The sequence below is a fragment of the Podarcis bocagei genome (assembly GCF_964188305.1).
Source record: "Podarcis bocagei genome assembly, chromosome: 1".
NCBI classification, from domain to species: Eukaryota; Metazoa; Chordata; class Lepidosauria; order Squamata; family Lacertidae; genus Podarcis; species Podarcis bocagei.
The window spans coordinates 136877663-136901108 of record NC_138125.1 but is presented as its reverse complement, the minus strand read 5'-3'; the positions used below and the strand labels follow the sequence as shown (position 1 = coordinate 136901108).

The 23446-nt window shown below is 45.8% G+C and overlaps 1 protein-coding gene across 1 annotated transcript in view; it reads left to right on the top strand.

The window, feature by feature from the left end:
* Positions 1-22999, top strand: part of LOC308570720 (lanosterol synthase-like) — a 28176-nt gene extending 5177 nt beyond the window's left edge. Inside the window, exons 7-22 of the mRNA XM_081165632.1 lie at positions 632-767; positions 1753-1861; positions 3361-3479; positions 4244-4341; positions 4859-4886; positions 6419-6475; positions 7324-7395; positions 8063-8113; positions 8770-8919; positions 9169-9265; positions 17746-17851; positions 18085-18150; positions 19901-19981; positions 20706-20876; positions 21484-21562; positions 22344-22999. Coding sequence (XP_081021758.1) covers positions 632-767; positions 1753-1861; positions 3361-3479; positions 4244-4341; positions 4859-4886; positions 6419-6475; positions 7324-7395; positions 8063-8113; positions 8770-8919; positions 9169-9265; positions 17746-17851; positions 18085-18150; positions 19901-19981; positions 20706-20876; positions 21484-21562; positions 22344-22553 — 1630 coding nt within the window. The 3' untranslated portion in view covers positions 22554-22999. The remainder of the gene's footprint in view (positions 1-631; positions 768-1752; positions 1862-3360; positions 3480-4243; positions 4342-4858; positions 4887-6418; positions 6476-7323; positions 7396-8062; positions 8114-8769; positions 8920-9168; positions 9266-17745; positions 17852-18084; positions 18151-19900; positions 19982-20705; positions 20877-21483; positions 21563-22343) is intronic.
* The last annotated feature ends 447 nt before the right edge of the window (positions 23000-23446 follow it).

The window sequence follows — 23446 nt, the reverse complement described above, 5'->3', positions numbered from 1 at the left end:
GGTAGGAAACCTTAGCTTTACGCAGGCTACGGTACAAAGGCAAGACTCACAGCCATTGCTCCACCCACCTTTGTCTCTTGCCACGCCTACTTTTATGCCTGCTCATGCTCATTATGGACATGCAGTCTCTGAAAGGTTGCCCATGTGTGAGCACAGACCTCAGCCAAAAACCGGCTTCCCAAGCCCCAGTTTATCATGTTGTCTGAACCCTAAATTCTGGTTAGTGTTAAGTATGGTTTGTTTAAACAAACCAGCTTGATGAATTTTGGCTTGCAGTTAGCCTGTTTCAATAATTAAAATTTATTAGAGTTTGTCAGGTCCAGGCAGCAGAGCAAGCTGTGTTTGATGGAAATCAGAAGTGAAAGCTTGTCGCACCTCCTTGGGGCTAAGCCAACCAGGGCGGCGTGCGAGCTCCTTCTGGTCCCATTCAGGTGGGCCATGGGCTCAGCACTCAGCCAGTTTAGTCCTGAGTCTGCTCTGGAGCCCTGCTGCGTTCTGGGTAGCTTGCTGTGGGATGGATGCTCCGTGGGAATCTCCTTAGGGCCACAGATACATGGCTACCAGCTACTGGCTGCCATTTCTAGAGTTCTGCCCATCCTTTACCGCAGGCTTCCCTTTTGATTTCTGATAGGCTGTTTCCTCGCTGGATGCCAGCCCATCCTTCCACTCTTTGGTGTCACTGCCGTCAAGTTTACCTGCCCATGGCCTACTGCTATGCTACGCGACTCACTGCGGAAGAAGATGAGCTGGTTCTGAGCCTCCGGGAGGTAGTTCAAAAGGGCCTTTTTTCCTTCCTCCGTCTGTCTGTTTCTCTCTCTCTCATAGAACCATAAAATTGTAGATTTGGAAGGGACCCAAGGGTCATCTAGTCCAGCCCCCTGCAATGCAGGAATCTCAGCTCAAGCATCCATGACAGATGGCCTTCCAACTTCTGCTTAGAAACCTCCAAAGAAGAAGAATCCACCTGAGGGAGACCGTTCACTGTCCAACAGCTCTTGCTGTCAGAAAGTTTTTTCCTGCTGTTTAATCGGAATCTCCTTTCTTGTAACTTGAAGCCATTGGTTTGAGTCCTCCAGAGCAGGAGAAACAAGCTTGCTTTATCTTCCATGTGACTGCCCTTTAGGTATTTGAAGATGGCTATCATATCTCCTCTCACTCTTCTCTTTTCCAGGCTAAACATACCCAGCTCCTTCAAGTGCTCCTTGTAAGGCTTAGTTTCCAGACCCTTGATCATCTTGGTTGGCCTCCTCTGCACTCGCTCCAGCTTGTCAACATCCTCCTTAAATTGTGGGGCCCAGAATTGGACACAGGACTCCAGGTGTGGCCTGACCAAGGCAGAATAGAGTGGGACTATTACTTCCTTGATCTGGACACTGTGAAATGCTTTAGAAAAGTGTTTTTGATGTGATTCCTCTGGAGGCACCACAGATGTTCTCCTGAAACCCCAGTGAAAGCGTGGCTTACAAATTATATTGACTTCTTTAAGACTTTATATCTCTTTAAGGTCGTACAGAAGTCAAGGTACTTAGTCCAAAAGTGTGTGATGGATTGGGAGGCGGAACATACAGCAGATACATAATTTAAGCATTTGCTTAGGTGGCATAAACAGAATGAAATTCTGTGGTCAGAGAAGACGCTCCGCCTGGTCTTATAGCAGGTCTGAGGTTGAGAAGGAGCCTAGGCAGCCTGTTTCCAGCTTTCTCTTCTCTTGCCAATTCTGCTTGGTGTTGTGTGACCCTTCTTTGCACCCAGGAGCTCTACACCCAGGACTATTCCCTCATTGACTGGCCGGCACAGAGGAACAACGTCGCTGCGGGTGATGTGTACACGCCACACAGCTGGCTGCTCTCCATCATCTATGGTGAGAAGAGTGTGACCTCTGGGCTTGGAAGGTAGTCATGCTTGTTTGCAGACCTGTTTGCCTTCGCCAGGCCTCTTGTGCTGTTCACTAGCTGAGATGATTACTGCTGGTCAGAAGAAGGAAAAGCGATGGTTCACAGAGAGGCATCGCTGTATTGCCCCAAGTGGAGAATTGGGCGGTAGTGCATACACCCTTAGAGGATGGTGTAATGTGCGGATCAGGGCTGCCCGTGTATACCTGGAAGTAAATCCCACCATGTTAGCAGGTCTTCCTTCACTCGGGAAATGTAAGGTTGCCTGCCTGCTCTCCTTGATGCTTTTTTGCTTTTGCTTTCTGGCACATAGTGGATAAATGCAATGGAAAACTCTGTAGAGGAGGGTTCTGCCCCTGTGAAGAGGCCTCACCTGTATGCATGCACTGTACGTAGTTGGCCTAAATGCCTCTCTGGCAACGGCACATCTCCTGGCATCCGATGTGTTTCCTTCAGATATAAAAGCTGCATAGGCCTGGCACGGGGTGGGCTTGGCCTGGTCAGGGCAATGCTTGTGTGAGTCTTCTGCAGAGAGTCCTCTGCCTCTCTTGGTCAAGGGAGCCCTCAAAGCTTTTCTTCAGCCTTTCTTTTCCTTTTTAATCTTGCTGGCCGTGGCTGGCTTCATTCAGTGCTGCAGGGATAATCAGAACTTGGATTAGCAGCCTACTCGACATTATTCTCCTTTTGTACAACTCCACTTGCTGGTGTATCACCTGCTGATTTCACAAGCCATTGCTTTGTTGTGATTCAGAGATTTCATCCAACAGTAGACAGAAGTGGTTTGCTTTGTTTACCTGACAGGCCCACTCACTTTGCAGGGTTGCTGCAAGCGCTCCGCACATAGAAGAAGAGTTTCACTCCCCTTCAGGAGTCTCAAAGCGGCTAACATTCTCCTTTCCCTTCCTCCCCCACAACAAATACTCTGTGAGGTGAGTGGGGCTGAGAGACTTCACAGAAGTGTGACTGGCCCAAGGTCACCCAGCAGCTGCATGTGGAGGAGTGGAGACGCGAACCCGGTTCCCCAGATTAGGAGACTACCGCTCTTAACCACTACACCACACTGTAGCATACAGCATATATCTTTCAGCCCCCTAGTCTCTGTGTTCTCATCCCTCAACCCTTGCTTGGCTATCAGCTGAATCCGGACTCCAGAGACACAGTAATGCCACAGCAGCTGATTCTGGGTGATTCCACTACTTCAGCGCAGTTTGTGCTGCTACAGGGACATGAAGGAAAAGAGTGAACATGCTTCTCATGTGCACAGGGATTGTTTGAAAATGTGGCTTTGCCATTTTCCAGTGACAGGATTGATAATTCACAAATGAAGTTTGATTAGCTCTGAACTGCCATGGAAACCTAAGTTAGGGATTTGCTAAGTGTATGTGGCTCAATTCCTGTCTGTATTACTCTTCAGTGCTCATATTCAGCAGATAAATATGAAACCTCTTTCTCTCTGCTTCCATTCCAGCAATTATCAACACCTACGAGAGATTCCACAGCACAGCTCTGAGACAACGAGCAATTGAGCAGCTGTACGAGCACATTAAAGCTGATGACCGATTCACCAAATCCATCAGCATTGGCCCTGTAGGTCACTTGGAGTGGCACTTACAGCTGAATAGCTCTGGAATGGAACTTGATTTGCAGATTCCAAAATGTTTGTTCAGTGCAGCTGTTCTTGGTAGCACAGTACCTAATGAGCACAGGCAGATGGCTGCAAAATTTGTCACCCCATTGATCACCAGGGTTGATTTGGCTGCCCTGACTGGCTGGTCAGGCACCCCCAACCTCCCCCCCCCCATGTCCATCCCTCCTGATGCTACCCACTTGGTGGAGCACAACCATCCCGGATGGAAGATGTGTGCCTCCTGCTCTTCAGTGGAAAGCAAATGGTTGTTGATGAGCCCAGGCTCAAAGCTGTACACACCTGGAAGGTTCCTTCCATAGAGCTGAGTGGAAATCTCAGCGGCAGGGCACATGTTTTGCAAGCAGAAGGTCCTGGGTTCCACCTTTGGCATCTCCCAGTAGAAAAGGAGCCACGAGTAGCAGCAGAGCTCAGAAATAGCCCCGGTCTCCCCTGACCCCCTTCAGCCGTTCTGCAGTGGGGAGAAGTGTTTCGGCTCCACCCCCACCTCTCTTCCAGGCAGGGGAGGGCGGTTGGGGCAGAGCTCAGTATTCTTGTCCCAGCTGCAGTTAATGCTGGAGGCAGCTACTGTTGATGAGTCTTTTTTTTGACCGCATCCTTATGAGGATTGATGTAGGAGCTGAGTTTATAAAGAGGCACAAATATTAGGGGCTGTTTGCTCTATCGTTCTTAGGAGAAATGACTTTGCCTTTCTCTGCCCATTTAGATATCTAAAACGATTAACATGCTTGTGCGCTGGAATGTGGAGGGAGACAAGTCTGCTGCCTTCCAAGAACACGTTTCCAGAATCCCCGACTACCTCTGGTAAGGCTTTGTTGGAACTCAGACTTCTACATCCTTACAGCTGCTTGTGCATAATGCTCTTACGGACTCCTGAGTACTGACGGTTCATCAGGAGAGACTGGAGGACACTTGGAAAGTAGCTGCTGAACTCCCCTGATGAGAGCAGGATTGCCTCGTGTTGGTGTTGCCGTTCACCATTTGGACGGCATATTAAGCTCCCAAGCAGAGGACCACCCTCTTCTCTTCCCAGGAGACCAGTAGTATTTGAACAATATGGTTGAGCGTCGGCAACTTGCCCAAGGCCTCCCTGTTGGCTTAAGAGCTGAACAGGGATTTGAACCTGCGTTCTCTTCAGCCCCTGTCAAGTGGGGACTCCCTTAGGGCAAAGTTTATGAGGAGCTCATTAGTGCTGGTGTGAAGATAATTCAGCTTGCACACCCTTTGCCCATTTGTTCACCCAGGGTACAGGAAACATAGTTGAGGTGCAGGACTCTGTTTAGCCAGTCTGCAACACTGAGTGTTTTCTGTCTCCTTGCAGGCTGGGACTGGATGGCTTGAAGATGCAGGTAATAATCCCTGGAATGGATGAAAGGGATTTATTTTTTCTCTGTCTCATTGAGGGCGACATTGCATCAGTCACCCTGTTCAAACTGGAAAAGCTGCTTCCAGAGTGGCTTCAGGATCAGAGAAGCCGCAGGGTTAGCTGACATATTCCTGCTCCAAATTGCCCTTTCTCCTGCACCCCACAGCCACCCTCTGGTTTCAGAAATGTGGGGGGAAATGCATTATAAACTTGGAGCAACAAAACAGTTTGGGAGACGTCTAGGACACAGGTGGCAGAAAGCTTGCCATGAATCCAACTTAATGCAAGTTGAGAACCACTTGGTGTCAGTGGTTGAGGAGTGAAAACAGAGCTTCTCCTCCACAGTTACATCCTCAGAAGGTCGTCTCATGAAGCATTTTGAGACCTCCTCCATTCTGGCCCAAACGATTTAGTATAAGAGTCCCCAGAGGACTCCTGCGACACGTTTACTTAATACTTTAGGCATAAAAGCCCCCAAATCCACCACATTCAGATATCACAGTTGCAACAGTTTAGCCCGTGGATGGATCCAGAGCACCATTTAGTTTTGGGTTTTGGGGGGTAATTTTCAGCTGTTGCAGCCAAAGGAGACGAACACAGTTTTTGGAGGGGTGCAGCTGACCACTTGCCCTTTTTGGCTTGAGGCATCTAGCAAGAGGGTATTATTGAATGACTCAGCCCAGTAGGTGATTTATGTCCCCTCGCAAGAGGAGTTTTTGAGCACTGCAATAAGTATTGTCCGGTTGCTTTTAGTTTATTTTTATATTTTAAAAAATCTGTCCTGCTCTTCTGGTGCTCATGTGCCACTCAGGACAGCTTACAACAAATTAAAACCACAATACAATTCAATGTAGTAAAATTGAAATGAAAATAAAAACACACATCAGACGAACTACATAACATTAAAATCCATTTTGAAGCAACAGTGGCTGAGATCCCACGTGAAAACCCCACTAGCCAACTTCACTTTGTGCCTGGGTGGCACTTGACCATGAAACATTAGTTCTTTGGGCATATTGCCGCAGGTGGATTTTTAAAATGCATTGGTTGAGAGAAAACATTTATCCAAGTTATAGATAAATTATTGAGTTTGTAAAACGGTTACATTGGTCACATCCTCTAAAATACAATAAAAAGAAAGCATATAAACTACTTGCTGTATACTTCTTAATTAATTTTGCAGGGATGATCAAACCAGTTTACGAATAGTTTAACGTTAATGAGAATTTAAATAATATTAACTAAAACACAAAATATTACGTAAAGTAGATTACAAATGTTTTGTTGGCCACTACGGAGTTCCCCCCTCCCAGCTATTTTGATGGCTAGCACTTGGTATACGAGTGGGGAAGGTTCTAATAAGGACTTCCTTGGTGTCAATAGGCTTTTCCTTTCTAACCCATTGCCAATAGTAGGGGAAATTGCTTCTGGGGAACAGCTGAGCACCTTCTGTTGGCTGCAAGGGAGACAAGTCAGGTGGGAGGTGAGTGTTTCTTACTGCACCTTCTCTTTCAGGGCACTAATGGGTCACAGCTTTGGGACACGGCATTTGCTATCCAAGCTTTCCTGGAGGTAATTATTTTTCTTTGTTTTGACCTAGGACTTAATAGGGGGAAACATGGCTGTTTCTCTGTAATTTTGGGGAGAATTTCTAAATCAAATGACTGAAGAAACAGTCTGGGATATAGAGCATATCTAGTTCACACAACACAGAAAAGTATTACAAATGGTGACATGTGACTAGTAGAGATGCAGTCAGGCAGACAGCCAGTAAATTTCTGTTAAGAATGTCTTTTGATTGCTATTGCAAGGGAATGCAAAGCAGCAAAGTTTTAAATAGCCTAGGATGTTTAATTAATGTTACTCAAAGGGTATTCCTCAGCACATAATAGCACGAAGACAGTTTTGTTTTGTACATAGGAACCACAAGGAAGTCTGAGCAGCTTTAGGACTTTGGGGGTGAGCCGGGGAGTTCAACTTTTTCCCTGCCCCAGTTCTGATATAGTGATTTATCGGAAGCTTCCATTTACATTTCAAGGAAAGCATATTCCTTGTGCTCATGGGAGTTTCCTTCAAATTCAGATGACAGTTCTGAGAGGTCATTTTTGCCAAGACTGTGGGAGGGAAAGAGTTAAATTCCCTTCCGGTCCCATCCCTGCAGTCCCAAAAGTCACTGCTTACGTTAACTACACTCACGCAATTATCACAACTCAGTTACGGCTTGGCCATGAATTCTAGTGAGATTTGTGGGCCTGCCCCCCCCCCCCCAGGTAAGTATAGGATAAGATTGTAGCCTTAATTCATCAAATTTTAATGAAATTAATCTTAACAAAATATTATTAAGATTGATTACTGCTCCTGGATTCAGTTTTTAAAAATCACATTATGTCAAATGAAACACCTTTTTCTTTTTTTTAAAGGCAGGTGCCCATAAAAGGCCTGAATTTAACTCCTGCCTGCTACATGCGCATGAGTTTTTAAGAATCAGCCAGGTAAGAACCAGGAGTATACGTATCCATGATCCAGTTCTGCTGTAATACTGCCCACATTCTAAAAATATGTAGGTTTTGATTTTGCATTGTGCCTCATAGTTCTGTCCAAGAACAGCCGGGAATGTGTCCCTTTGTTGTAAGACAAAAATAGCTTATCTTCTGAGTTTATGCCAATAAAAACTCCGAAACGTGAGGAGTCCAGCGTTTATGCAAGAATGTGAATTTCGGCCTCTCCAAACTCACATCTTGGGGGGAAGTGTTCCACCAGGTGAACCAAATTTAACTACTACATCTGGAGGACTTTATTCCTTTTCTCTATGCAGAGAATTTCTTGATTTTTTTCTCTGTAGTTCTCAAGGCACTGCAACATCAAGAAAGATTCCTTGTTGAGGTCAAAATTTGCTGGCATTGAATTGCTGAATTGTGTGTGTTTGTTTGTAGTTGCAAATATCTATACCTGTACAAAATTTTTTTTATGTCTATAACACCTTCAGGCCCAAACTTGAAATTACAAAGACCGCTGTGGCTTGTGCTTGTATTTCAGACTTTTTATATCACTTTCTCCCTTGCGTCTAGCATTTTTAATAGCGTAGTTCTTAAAATAGTGTTCCTTTTATGTCAATTTCACTTGCCTTCTTTGTCTGAGTGTAGCTTGTATCTCCTCCAGATTCCAGATAATCCACCTGATTATGAGAAGTACTACCGTCAGATGAACAAGGTATAATCACAGAAAGAGCTCCCTTTCTGAAAACAGCAATGCCAGATGCTAAGTTAACTTGGGAAGATATCTGTCCAAAAATCTTTCTCTGAATTTTTTCCAGGAGAAAGTTGCTCATGAAGTTAGGATTGTTTTCCTCACTCTTTAACCTAAATCTTCCCGCAGGGCTGTCTAGGCTGTGGATAGCAGCCTGCTTCCCGGAGCGCTGGGCGCGCTGAAGGCAGAGCGCCCAGCGCTTTGGGAAAACATCCGCAGCCTAGGCAGCCCTGCGGGAGTTCCCGCAGGGCTCCCTAGGCTGCGGATAGCAGCCTGCCGCCCAGTGCGCATGGCGCCCTGAAGCAGAGCGCCCCGCGCGCCGGACAGACATCCGCAGTGTGGGGAGCCCCTCGACCTGGTTTGGTTTCCCCGACCTGGTTTTGGGGGGGAAATAAAGGGAATTTCCCCCCTTTATTTCCCCCCAAAAAACTAGGTGCGTCCTTTGGGACGGAGCGTCCTATGGGAGAAAAAATACAGTATCTAAAAGAGTTAAGTTTTTCTATACTCCAATGCTAGAAGAAAGGTCAGCTGGGCAGCAGTGTTATTGGCAATATATGCGGTCCTGCAAGAATCCTCTGCTCTGCATTGCCTAATGCTCTCAATTGTCTAATGCTCTCCAGGGTGGATTTCCTTTCAGCACGCGGGACTGTGGCTGGATTGTAGCTGACTGCACTGCGGAGGGGCTGAAGTCAGCGATCCTTCTGCAGAACAATTGCTCTTTTATAAAGGAGCAAATCCCACCGAACCGTCTCTTTGATGCTGTGAATGTGGTGAGTGGCTTGGAAGCAGAAGCAGCCCCTGGGTCAGAGTCCAATCTGCCTCCCAGACGATGTTGCCTTTGGCTAGTTGGTGGTTATAAGCTGGAGGTGGGGATTTCTGGGTGAAGCGTGGAGCTTGTGGGAGTATTTCTGATTTCCGGTGGGCTGCTGCTTAAGGCTGTGGGGCCACTCCACTGAGCTCCATCTTTGCTATGCCCTTGTCCAGACGCGCGCTTTCTCTTCCTCTGTGTCTGACTTCAGTTGCTGAACATGCAAAATGCGGACGGTGGCTTTTCCACGTATGAAACGAAGCGTGGCGGCTGGCTGCTGGAGCTCCTGAACCCTTCCGAGGTGTTTGGTAAGAGAAGAAGAAGAAGAAGAGTTTGGATTTGATATCCCGCCTTTCACTCCCCTTCAGGAGTCTCAAAGCGGCTAACATTCTCCTTTCCCTTCCTCCCCCACAACAAACACTCTGTGAGGTGAGTGGGGCTGAGAGACTTCAAAGAAGTGTGACTGGCCCAAGGTCACCCAGCAGCTGCATGTGGAGGAGCGGGGACGCGAACCCGGTTTCCCAGATTACGTGACTACCGCTCTTAACCACTACACCACACTGGAGAAGGGACTTGCTTTGCATCCATGCTAGCATAGTTAGTAAGAGGTTTGTGTGTCAGTGGAAGTCCTCTTGGGCAAGCATGGGGAATGGGGCATCGTTGTCTCAGTAGAAGAACTGAAGCCATTCCACACCCACCCACCCTGCCTGCCCCGGCAATGTGATTTGGCTCCTGCTGGCCCCTCTTAATCTTCTTCTTTTTTAAAAAAAATAATTTTTATTAACCGACCAATCACATCAAATCACATCACATAAATTCCGAATTACAAGGCCGAATTTTAAATTTTTGTTGGGGGTACCCATATTTCAAGTTCCGAAGGGGATTCCAATCATCTTCTTGCTGCTGCATTAATGTCCACAAATCTGTCCAAATAATATTCACAATTCTATCCAGTCCTATCTTGCTGTTCCCACACCTCATCTTGTTATTTTCATATATTTTTCATTTTTCTTTGTGATCTCTTCTGATAATCTCCTTAAGCAGGTAAACACAAATTGTAATCCTGTGTGAGTTTTTCTGTTCGTCCAATAACCATATCAAGATGGTTTCCATATATCATCAGTTCCATAAATAAAAGCACTCTTTCCATCATTAATCTTCACAAATCTGAATGAACGAAAATTAGTCCAAAAACCCAACTGCCCAAAAACAAAGGAAAAAATAAAAATCCTACAAACCCAGTTTGCCACAATAATAAACAGAGAGGTAGAGTGGAACATTAAAAGACTCAGACAAAGAAACTTTGAACTTGCCAACAAACCAGGCAAATGGCTTGCCTGGCAAATTAAAAAAAGGAAAGAGCAAGGGACAATTAATAAAATAATGGTAGATGGGGAAGAAAGAACTGACCCTAAAGGAATAAGGAGTGAGTTTATTAATTACTATAGAAATCTGTACAAAGATCAAGAGAGGGTAGGCCAAAGGAAGATAGAAAGATTTTTGAAAGATAAAGGGGGACAAAAAATCTCAACGGAAGGAAAACAAAGATTGAATACTCCAATTGAAAATGAGGAAATAGAGGAGGTAATCAGAGACCTTAAGAGGGGTAAGGCCCCAGGCCCCGATGGATTTACTGCCGGCTACTACAAAGAAATGAAATCTATCCTGGTGGGACCTCTGAAAAAGACTATGAATATAATATTAAAGAAAGGGGAAATCCCAGAAACCTGGAAGGAGGCGTATATTACATTTCTCCCCAAGCAGGATGCGGATTTAACCCAAGTTAAAAATTATAGACCAATTTCATTGCTGAATGTAGATTATAAAATATTTGCAGGAATTCTGGCAAGAAGGTTAAAAGATGTGTTAGCAGACGTTATCCATAAGGACCAGGCAGGATTTCTGCCAGGTCGGCAGATGAGAGATAATACAAGACACATTATTGATATGTTAGAATTCTTGTCTATTAGGATTGACAAACAAGTAATAATGATGTTTATTGATGCCGAAAAGGCGTTTGATAATGTGATATGGAATTTTATGCTGAGAAATTTTGAATATATGGATGTAGGCAGTGAGTTTTCCAACGGGGTGAGGGCAATATATACGGATCAGAAGGCCAAACTGATTGTAAATGGTACAGTAACGGAAGAGATTAAGATAAGGAAGGGAACGAGGCAAGGATGTCCGCTCTCTCCGTTACTATTTATAACTGTGCTAGAAGTCCTCCTAAACTCTATAAGGCAAAATGGAAATATAAAAGGCGTGACTTTAGGACAGAATGTATATAAAACAAAGGCCTTCGCTGATGATTTAGTTGTGATGACGGAAGATCCATCAGTATCAATAGGAGAGATAATGAAGGAAATAGAATTATTTGGAGAAGTGGCGGGGTTCAAACTAAATAAGACAAAAACAAAAATGATATATAAAAATGTAGACTTAAGGACAATAGAATCAATTCAACAACAATCGCAGATAGGGACGGTTAAAAAAGTTACCGTATTTTTCGCACCATTGGACGCACATTTTTCCTTTAAAAACTAAGGTGAAATGTCTGTGCGTCCTATGGAGCGAATGTGTGGTCCTGGGACTTCCCCCTCCAGCCCCTCCAAGCTCAGGTTGCAGCGGAGAGGCTGCGTGGGCGGCTGGGGAAACCCCGGGCTTCCCCATTCAGCCCGACAAACAGCTGAGAGGCTGCGTGGGCGGCTGGGGAAAGCCCTGGGCTTCCCCATTGAGTCGGAGGAGCTCAGGGCGGTCAGCGCGCAGCAGAGAGGCTGGCTGTAACTTGCCCTCTGTCTGTGAGCCACTCTAGGAGGCTGGCTGGGGAAGCCCTGGGCTTCCCCATTGAGTCGGACGAGCTTAGGGCGGTCAGCGGGCAGCGGAGAGGCTGGCTGTAACTTGCCCTCCGTCCTGTGAGCCACTCTAGGAGGCTGGCTGGGGAAGCCCTGGGGTTCCCTTGAGTCGGAGGAACTCAGGGCAGTCAGCGCGCAGCGGAGAGGCTGGCTGTAACTTGCCCTCCGTCCTGTGAGCCACTCTAGGAGGCTGGCTGGGGAAGCCCTGGGGTTCCCTTGAGTCGGAGGAACTCAGGGCAGTCAGCGGGCAGCGGAGAGGCTGGCTGTAACTTGCCCTCCGTCCTGTGAGCCACTCTAGGAGGCTGGCTGGGGAAAGCCCTGGGCTTCTCCACTGAGTCCAACTTGAGCCGCTCTAGGGGGCTGGCTGGAGAAGCCCTTTACAATGGAAGATTTGGACATCCCCTTCCGCCCCTCCCCCCTGGTTATTGTGCTGGTAATTCCCAGCATTTCCTCCTTTTGCTCAGGTTCCACGAGGCAAGGCAGCTGCCCTCCACAGACATCCAGAAATGTGAGATCTCCCTCTCTCTTCCTACTTTCCCTCCCTCCCTCCCTCTTCCACCTTAAATAAAATATTGGGGGGGGGGCAGTAAAGCCCTACCTCACATACCACATTTCAGCCCTTCTCAACCTGTGGGTCCCCAGATGTGAACGCCTGCAGGTAGCAAGGCCAGAGCCCAGGGAAGATGGGAGTTGAGGGATGATAGGAGTTGTAGTCCAACAACATCTGGGGACCCACAGGCTGAGCTCTCCCCCTTCCTTCCTTCCTTCCTTCCCTCCCTCCCTCCCTCTTCCACCTTAAATAAAATATTGGGGGGGGGCAGTAAAGCCCTACCTCACATACCACATTTCAGCCCTTCTCAACCTGTGGGTCCCCAGATGTGAACGCCTCTAGGTAGCAAGGCCAGAGCCCAGGGAAGATGGGAGTTGAGGGATGATAGGAGTTGTAGTCCAACAACATCTGGGGACCCACAGGCTGAGCTCTCCCCCTTCCTTCCTTCCTTCCTTCCTTCCTTCCTTCCTTCCTTCCCTCCCTCCCTCTTCCACCTTAAATAAAATATTGGGGGGGGCAGTAAAGCCCTACCTCACATACCACATTTCAGCCCTTCTCAACCTGTGGGTCCCCAGATGTGAACGCCTCTAGGTAGCAAGGCCAGAGCCCTGGGAAGATGGGAGTTGAGGGATGATAGGAGTTGTAGTCCAACAACATCTGGGGACCCACAGGCTGAGCTCTCCCCCTTCCTTCCTTCCTTCCTTCCCTCCCTCCCTCCCTCCCTCTTCCAACTTAAAAATATTGGGGGGGGCAGTTAAGTGCCCAATAGTAAACATTGGAGATACTGTACTGTACATTACTGACAGTTCCTTACCACTGTATTTTCTTGCAGAAAACCTCCCCCATTCTGATAAGGATGATAAAGCATAAAAGACTAGCATATAAGATTCCTTTTAAACTAGAGGTAGTAAAATATGCTAAGGAGCATGGAAACAGAGCAGCAGAGAGACATTTTGGACCACCTCCAACTGAAAAAATGATAAGACAGTGGAGGAAACAGGAGGATCAGCTGCAAAAAGCAGATGAAAGCAAGCACACTTTTCGTGGACATGCTGCAAAGTGGCCACAGATGGACATTGCCATGAAAGAATGGATCACAAAACAGCGGAATAAAGGCTTCGCAGTCTCTACAAAAATGATAATATATGAAGCCAAACGGATTGCTTTAGAGAAAGGCATTCATGACTTTACTGGCTCACCATCATGGTGCTGCAGATTTATGAAGCGATGTGGCCTTGCTATGCGCACTAAAACTAGAACTGCACAAAAAATGCCAGAAGAATATGAATCTAAGATTCTCTCTTTTCATAAATTTGTAATTGATGCTAGGAAGAGAAATGGATTTGAAATTGACCAGATTGGGAATATGGATGAAGTCCCTCTAACCTTTGATGTGCCATCAAATAGGACTGTTGATCGGAAAGGTGCCAAAACCATCGCCGTGAAAACCTCTGGACATGAGAAAACCCATTACACTGTTGTGTTGTCTTGCTGTGCAGATGGCACCAAATTGCCACCCATGTTAATTTTCAAAAGGAAAACATTTCCAAAAGAAGTGATTCCACGAGGAGTTGTTGTACATGTTCATGAGAAAGGATGGATGGACGAAAATGGAATGAGAGTATGGGTTGAAAAAGTGTGGTCCAAACGTCCTGGAGGGCTTTTGAAAAAACCTGGCTTATTAGTACTTGACCAGTTTAGAGCACATATTAGTGAAACTACAAAAAAGTGCTTTAAGGAAGCGAAGACTCATCTAGCTGTAATTCCTGGAGGTCTTACCAGCCAGTTGCAACCTCTCGATGTCTCCATCAACAAGCCATTTAAGATCTTTATGCGAGAAGAGTGGAACAAATGGATGGCTGCTGGTAACCATGATCTAACACCCACTGGACGAATGAAGAGGCCCACTATCACTCAAGTTTGTGAATGGGTGAAAACATCATGGCACTCGGTGAAGGAGGAAATCGTTGTCCGGTCATTCAAAAAATGTGGCATTAGCAATGCTTTGGATGGTAACGAAGATGGTATTTTACATGAAGATAGTGAAGAAAGTGATGTCAGTGATTGTGAGCAACTGAGCTCCACAAATTCTGACTCTAGCAGTGATGAGTTCTTGGGGTTCACAGAAGACTAGAAGAGTACTCAAACTTTAAAGTCTCTCTTCATTTGTTAATGACAGTGATGATGGTTCTTAATGCCATTGTTGACTGCTGTTCACTTTACATGGCTGTAATATGATTCTGATATACTGGTTGTTTATTAAATACAGCAGTTTGTACAACATTTGATTCAGAATATTTTTTACTTGTTTTCCTCCTCTAAAAACTAGGTGCGTCCTTTGCTCCGGTGCGTCCAATGGTGCGAAAAATACGGTAAATACCTCGGCATTTGGCTAACATCTAAAAATATAGACCTATATAAAAATAATTATGAGCCGATGTGGAAGGAAATAAAGAGAGATTTAGAAAAATGGGGACGGTTAAAACTGTCAATGTGGGGAAGAATGAATATGATTAAGATGAACGTCCTATCAAGATTGATGTTCCTATTTCAGTCCATCCCTATAATAAAAGGGAGTAGGACTCTAAAAGAATGGCAGAGGACAGTTTCGAGATACATATGGCAGGGGAAAAAACCCCAAATCCAATTTAAACTACTAACAGATGTAAAAGAAAGGGGGGGGGGTTTGCCCTGCCAGACTTGAAGCTATACTATGAGGCAACATGTTTAAGTTGGCTAAAAGATTGGGTCAAACTAGAAAATACGGAGCTACTCGACTTGGAGGGCTTCGATAACCACTTTGGTTGGCATGCCTACCTGTGGAAGAATAAAATGAAAGTACATAAGGGGTTTGGTAACCATATCTTCAGAGGACCGTTAATTGAAGTGTGGGAAAGATATAAAAATGTATTAGAACCGAAAACACCACACTGGCTATCACCCCTTGAAACAATAAGCAGGAAAACTATTAATATGGGAGGCAACTGGGCAACATACAATCAGTTAGTAACCAAAGTAGATGGGAAATGGAGAATTAAACCTTATGAGCAGATTAAAGAATATGTTTATGATTGGTTTGATCACCAACAGGTGAACCAGATGCTTAGCAAAGACATTAAAGAAAGAGGTTATGCAGACAAAGATTCGAAATTCCAGACGGAAATAATAAACAACAAAGTGAAAAATATATCTAAAATGTATAGGATGTTGTTAGACTGGAATCTAGGTGATGAGGAAGTCAAATCAGTGATGATCCGCTGGGCAAAAGACGTAGGCCATAGTATACAATATGAGGACTGGGAAAGATTATGGAGAGACGGGTTGAACTTTACGGCGTGTACTGTGATAAAGGAAAATGTTATGAAGATGTTTTATAGGTGGCATTTGACACCTATGAAACTTTCAAAAATGTATAAGGTGAATAACAAGTGTTGGAGGTGTAAAGATGCAGAGGGTTCCTTCTACCATATGTGGTGGGAGTGTGGAAGGGTAAAACAGTTTTGGGAGAAGGTATATACAGAATTAAAAAAGATATTAAAGTACACGTTCATAAAGAAACCAGAAATCTTTCTATTAGGGATATTACAACGAGAGATAAAAAAGGAGGATTGTAGACTGGTATACTATGCGGTTACGGCAGCAAGGACCCTAATAGCTCAGAGATGGAAACAGCAGGAAACCCCAACAGTGGAGGAGTGGAGATTTAAATTATCGGAATATGCAGAGCTCGATAAACTAACGGGAAAAATTAGATATATAAAAGACCAAGTGTTCATTAAGGATTGGGGAAAATACGTAAATTATCTGGAAGGCATTAGTGATGGACAAATAACGCTAAAAGGATTTAGAGATGTACTGTGACAGACTATGGTTTTTGTGTAAGGAAAATAGAGAACAAAATCGGATACAACGACAATATAAACGATGAAACGTGTAACTTTATTTACTTGCTTCGTATGATTCGCGGCCAAGCTGAAGGAAGTCCCAAAAGAAATAGTTATGTTATGGGAGAATTATGAAAATAAGAATTTTGTGTACTTTTTTCTATTTTGTTGGTAAACTCTTTTTTCTTGTGTTTTGTTTCTTCTGTCTATGTGTTAGCCTTTATCTTCTTTATGGAACAAACAATAAAAAGAATTTGAAAAAAATAATAATAATCTTCACAAATCTGTCGCCTTCTTTAGTCCTCTGATGAGGTTCGCCCGCAGTATGAAAACAGATGCATTCCTCCACCCAGACATAAATCTTTCGACAGAACTTGCCAAAATGGCAACACTGTTTTTTACTGCGTCATCCCAAAGCTCTTGTATTTCCCACGATCGCCTTAAAACATGCTTTTTGTTAAAAATTATCTCCACACAGTCTTAAATCATCCTGCTTAGGTCATTTAAGAGGCATTTCTGACTTGTGTGGGGGGGATTATTGGTTAATCACATAGAAGAAAGAAAGGAAAGTGTCCCCCCCCCCCATCCAGTCCCGTTGCCAACATACCGAGCCTTGGTGTGTCTTCTCATGATATATTCCCGTTTATCCGACCCGTCTTCTTTCTCAGAGATCCCTTCAATTAGCAGTCTTTACTCCCCATTCTTCCTTGAAATATGTGCATTTGCTTCATCCTAATTGTTTCTTTTGAAGTTGCTGCAGCTAGTGGCGCGAATCGGAGACAGCGTCCAGGAGAGCCGAAGTCGACACAAGGGCTTTCTGCCTAGTGCCCCCACCCCCTCGAGTTCGGGGGTGGTATATGGGCACAGCAGGCAAGGGCAGTCCCCCCCCCATTCCCTTGGGGGGGCAGGGAGGCTGCATACTCCCATCACAGCCACTTAATTACGTCGTGTGGGTCGGAGAGATGTTATTGTCGGCCATCTTCCAATGCACCCCTAGTGGCCCCCCGGCCCCTCTTAATCTTCAATCAAACTCTGATATTAAAAAGTTGACAACAACTGTACCCGAAAGGAAAAGACAAATTATTTTAAGTTTCAAGAAACAGAGGCATGCCACACAGGAATCTCACATCTCTCTCTAGAATCTGTCTTACTGATTTTCAATATATAGCCTTTAATGATATTTCTGCTGCATTTCAATCTATTAATCAAAACAGACTCTGGGAGAAATCTGAAATTGCCAACCTTGACTGCATTCTTTGGCTTTAATCCAAGAACATTACAGCAACACAGGAATGAAGGTCAGAGTAGGTTTAAATGGTGATACGACTAAGGCTTTTAAAAGTCACAAGGAATGAAGGAAGGTTGCATTCTGACTGCCACGCTGGAAGCCGGCTCCTATTACGGATCTATGATCTGTATTGTTTTATTGGTTCTGGTGCTGTGGGTTTGTCATGGCCTCTCGCTGCATCAGCAAACTTGTATTTTTTTGTGGTTTGCAGGGGATATCATGGTGGACTACACTTACGTAGAATGCACCTCGGCAGTCATGCAGGCGCTGAAGGATTTCCAAGAGCGCTTCCCTGAACACAGGGCAGAGGAGATCAGGTAAGAGGAGGGAAGGAAAGGAGCGGAGCAATGGAAAAACAGGATGTGAAACCTTCGTTTCAGAGTTGACATGGGAAAATAAATTCCCTCCTGTCATTGGGCACCTGACCCTTCTGTGGGGTGGGAGTGAATAGCATTTTTATTCCTTCCAGTCTGGGCTAGAGAGAGTGGTGCTGGGAATCGTGGGTATTCACAGGGTTGAAAGGGTTTCCCACTCTTTCCTTTTTGCTCAGAGAGACGCTGCAACGGGGCCTCCGCTACTGTCAGAAACTTCAGAGAGCTGATGGTTCCTGGGAAGGGTGAGTGTCCTCATAAAGCCAAGGGCCGCTTCAATAATTTGTTGGGCTTTCCAGCTGCTTGGCAGGGTATTTAAAATAAATAGCAAAATGCCTGCCTTGGGGCAATTTTAAGAATCGGAGGTAAAAAATCCCACTTTTCAGCACCAGTTTGAGACCTTTGGGTGGTTCTAGTAGGAGAAGCCAATAGCACCTTTTTATTAGCAGTTTAATTTGTCTGAGAGACCAGTGTGGCATCTGACCCTACAAGTCCCGGGTTCAAATCCTGTTTCAGTCGTGCTCCCACTGGATAGCCTTAGGCAACCCGCCCTCCTGCTTTGTCACAGTCACTCAAAGAGTTAATATTCATATCTTGTCCATATGAAACACCTTGAAACTGCCCAGTGCTATATAAATGCTCAGCATTATCATTTATCTTTTACTAAGTCTTAAACCACCAAAGTTAGAAAAGAAAATGTTCATGCCTTTATTTAAAAAGTAATTGTACAAATGTAATACATAAGCTTGACGTATTACAAGAATTTAAAATTTGTTCTAGAATATTGTATGGAACATGGCTGGGGAATCTGTAAGCCTCCAGCTGCTGTTGAACTACAACTTCCGTAATTCCTGGCCATTTGCCACTCTGACTGGAGCTGATCTCCTCCCCTCCCTCCCAGTCAAGAAAGAGCATGCCAACGTCCTCAGGGGCAATGGGTTGGGGGGCTGGTAGTGATAGAACTAAGTCACCAGGTGTAGGGAGAGAGGGGCTGGGGGAATATCTAGGGTCAGCCAATATTCTTAAGTTGCAGTTCCATACTCACCTAGGAGTAAGCGCCACTGAACTTGGCTCTCTTTAGACAAATACAGAATTGTGCTGTTGTGCAATAAGCGAAGGGAAGCTGCAGAGTTTTTAGAATAAACATTTAAAGTAAAGAGAGGAGGTGGAATTTAGAGCAGCTTGCCAGATGGAACGATCTCTCCCCCATCCCCTGTGTCCCACCCTAGCCAATTTTGGGAGGTGTGTGAGGGATTGGGGGGGGAAGCCTTTTTATGTGCGGGTGGAAGCCCTTGCAGAGGAGCTGGTGGCGTTTATCAGAGGAATCATGGCCAACAGCTTTGGCAGCATTTGTTTTTATTCCATATCCAAAGTAATGGCTGAAATACTAGACTGGTATCTGATGGCAGAAACATGAAATGAAGCAGAAATTAGTTACGTCAAAGAAACCAGCTTTAATTTCCTCCAATATATCTCACGTGTTAAAAATGATTACAACATTTGTGTTGCTGTGGCAGCAGCCAAGCTGAATGTATATGTCCAGACATATACATTGAATCATGTTGGCTTAATAGATATTTGAAAGATAAGGAAAATAATTTACAGTGGTGCCTCGCAAGACGAAAAGAATTCGTTCCGCGAGTCTTTTCGTCTTGCAATGTTTTTCGTCTTGCGAAGCACGGTCCGTCGCAACTGCGCCTCTTCAAGCGGCTTTAAAAAAAAAGCGCAAGACGTTTTCGTCTTGCAAAGCAAGCCCATAGGGAAATTCGTCTAGCGAAGCAACACAAAAATGGAAAACCCTTTCGTCTAGCGAGTTTTTCGTCTTGCGAGGCATTCGTCTTGCGGGGCACCACTGTATATTGTTGGTTTTGCTTCTGCAAGTAAACTTCAGGCTCATTCCCTTGATTTGGGATTGTTTGGCACAGCAAGGAGGGAGGAGCTGGCTCTCCTCCCGGCTCGGTTCTGTTTGCTGACCGACTTCTCCCTCCCTCCTAGGTGCTGGGGGGTGTGCATCACCTACGGCACGTGGTTTGCTCTGGAGGCCTTTGCTTGTATGCAACACACCTACCAGGATGGGTGAGTGAAGACCTTCACCAGGTTTTATAATGGAAGCTCCTCTGATCAGAAGAGCTTGCTGGCAGTGAGTGGCCTTTCATTCAGCATGAAGAATCGTGCTGTCTTATTGCCCTCTATGGGTTGGGGAGAAGGAGGGCACCATCTCCCTACACTGAGCCTAGAGGCAAACTGCTCTGGGATTCAGCTGAGAGCCAGCCTCACCTGAAGAGCCGAGTCAGCAAAGGTGGCCACTCTCTCAGGCTCACCTGCGCAAGGGAGGGACTGGAGAGACCGGCACTACTGGGCCAGACAGACCCATTGTCCTCACCCACAACTTACGGCGGTTTCAGCAGCTGAGGACAGGCCTCCTGGTCAGCACTGGTTTGCAGTGGTGACATCCGCTCTTCTCTCCATAAGTTCCTTCCCCTTTATCTATTATCCTGGCCCCATCAGAATGCAGAAAGACCATCCCATCAGGTGGGCCTCCTGCAGATGCTTCTCCCTTGACATTTCCAGATTCATCTTGTAGCTCTCAGCCAGCTGATGGGTGCTGTGTCTATGGGTGCACATGCACTCTGGGGAGCATTGAGCCTGTGCTTTCCCTTGATATCCTGTCTCCTTTTCGTTTGTCTCTGCCTGGCGTGATAAAATTCCTTGCCTTGTCCTTGCTAACCACCATATGTTCCTCCGCTGAGGACATGGAGCCACTCTGTGAGTTCCCGTTCTCCTGCCCTTTCTCTTCCAGAGTGGCCTGTGGGGAGGTGACCCGCGCTTGTGAGTTCTTGGTCTCCAAGCAGATGGAGGACGGTGGATGGGGAGAAGACTTTGAGTCTTGTGAGCAGCGCAGATACATCCAGAGCACCACATCCCAAATACACAACACTTGCTGGGCTCTTCTGGGGCTCATGGCTGTTAGGTAAAAGTTTGTGCTTGGAAGTGACCCTTGGCCTCTGCACGGGGATGAGGGCAGATAGAAACAGCCACCAGTCTTGAATTGCATCTTTGGGGGACCCCCATTGGCTAGTAGAGGCTACCACCAAGCATGCCCAAACAGCAGCTTCCTGGGTCTGTGCTGCAGCCTGCACACAAGAAGTCCCTTGGGAAAATGCAGGCCTCCCTTTCTCCTGGAATGCCCTTGTGCAGAAATTCAACTTTTGGCAGCTGCAATGAAAAGATCACAGCTGCCTTGTCTGGCAAATATTTCTGCCTGAGCATAGCCTGCTGTCACTGCGCATCTCTCCTTGTTAGCCATGCTCCTCTGCCTTGCAGGGAACAGAAATGCTCAGTTGCTGCATCCAGTCCTTGAGGCCGTCCCTTTAGCTGCTCGCTTTCTTTGTGGGAACAGTTAACAAGTCTCTGACTGAGGCCATGCTAACCTGGTGGCATTTGATCTTCCTGCCTAGGATATTACATCACTTGCAAGAATCTTTCCGATATTTGTGAATTACCTGAGCTTTAGCTTTTCTTCTCTAAACCTACTTGAGCAGAGAACCTGGGTCAGAACAACTCTTCTTGCTTTGCAGGTATCCAGACGTTAGAGTCCTGGAAAGAGGGATCAAAGTTTTGATTGACAAACAGCTGCCTAATGGAGACTGGCCTCAGGTGAAGTGTGCCTCGAGTGCATTCCATATAACGGAAGGGCACAATGGAATTCCATATAATGGAAGGGCTATTTGTATACATTCTCTCTCACACTAATACACCTACAAGCACACCTTTCTTCTTAGCTTCTCAGAATTCCTCTTCCACCCTTGTTGCAGATTTTCCTTCAAGCACAGGAGTCTCTTTTGTGTTCCTTGTTCCAGTATGACTCCCACCACCCACGTTTTAGCTCCTGTTTGTACCAATCCTAGTCAAACACAGCCTTTCCTTGGCTGGGAGGCATTCCCTCTTGACTATTCAGCAGCTCATGAAAAAAGCAGCCCTGACTATTGCTACTTCTTGGAAGGGCTGGTTCTCAAAGTGCCCATTAAGCCGCCTGAAGTTTTAAATGTTTAAGCATGGATCAGGAACAGTGGAAGTAGGAAAGCTGGCGCAAGCCAGACTATCAAGATCACTGTGCATTGTCTGGTTTATCCTGGAATGCCTGCATATTGGAATTGGAGCCTTTGGTCCAGCTCATGCTAAGGGCAGTGAAGGTGTCATTTATTTATTTTTAAAATGTAAACATTTCAAAAAGTATCAGCTACCTTTTCGCCATGGATAGTCAAAGCAGGTCACACCTGTCATATGGTACCTCCATGTATGAGGAGGTTTGTGCAGCTCAAGGCCGCTTTGCAGGTGCTGATGCCCTTATAGGTCGCTCATCTTTCCGTGCTTCTTACTGTGTTGGAAAGATGAGAGGATGGATGAGATGGAATTTCTGTGTTTCTTTGCCTTGCAGGAGAACATTTCCGGAGTGTTCAACAAAACCTGTGCGATCAGCTATACCTCCTACCGAAACGTCTTCCCCATCTGGACCCTGGGGCGCTTTTCTCGCCTGCATCCTGCCCACCCACTGGCTGGCAAGCGCTTGACGGAGGCATTAAGAAATGGAGAGAGGGGCCTGGCTGGCAGGATGGCAAATGGACATGGAGAAGCACCCTCTTCCTGAGTTTGGGTCTGGTACCAACATTGCAGGCGTGGACTGCCAATCTCTCTGCTTATTTTTCTAAACTCTTGGGAAGCTGGTGAGGAGGGAGAATTGAAGGGGAAACACAGAAGGCTTCTCTGGATGGCTTGCCGCCCTCTTGCTTCTCGTACTTCTACATGCCGGACAGAAAGGAGTTGGCCCAGGAGAAGTGATGAGTGGCAGACTCTGGGTCTGTGCTGTGGTTGACTCACATTTGCTGCTCAGAATGGACACTTTAGAGACAAAAACCCATGATTCTGTGCCCTTTACTGGGCATTAACATTTATTTAACTTTCTGTACATGCATACCAAACATTATGGTGGCTGCGTGTATCCCTGCTGTTTCACTGTTATACTTGCGGTATTTGCAGTGGAAGCAGAAGAGTGTAACCTTTAGAGTAATTGAGGTAAATTAACACATAACGCAATCAGTGTTGATGCCTTATTTTTCTCTTACCTTAAAGATAAGCTGAAATTGTTCTTTAGGGTATGGGTGGGGAACCCTAGTGCCTCATCCCCCCTCATGGCCAACCTGCTGGAGTGCGTAGGTGGCACAACAATTGAATAGTGTGTGCTAGTTGCATAGACTCCATGTGCATATCCCAGGGAACAGACATTCTGGGGTTGGGTCCTCCCAACTGCCACTGAGAGCCAGCCCACATCCAAGGTAGTGGGGAGGCTACAGCTGACCACATGGCCTAAGGAACTCGTGGTCCTTGACGTCTGCCAGCATTGGCCAGCATTTTGGAGCTTACATAGCCTGGAGTTCGAGTCCCTTCAATCATTTGATCTACTTACCCCAAGCTGAACATAATTTTCTTACCAGAGAAGATTCAATACATGTTTTGTGGAGATTGACACACAGGCAAGCCTTG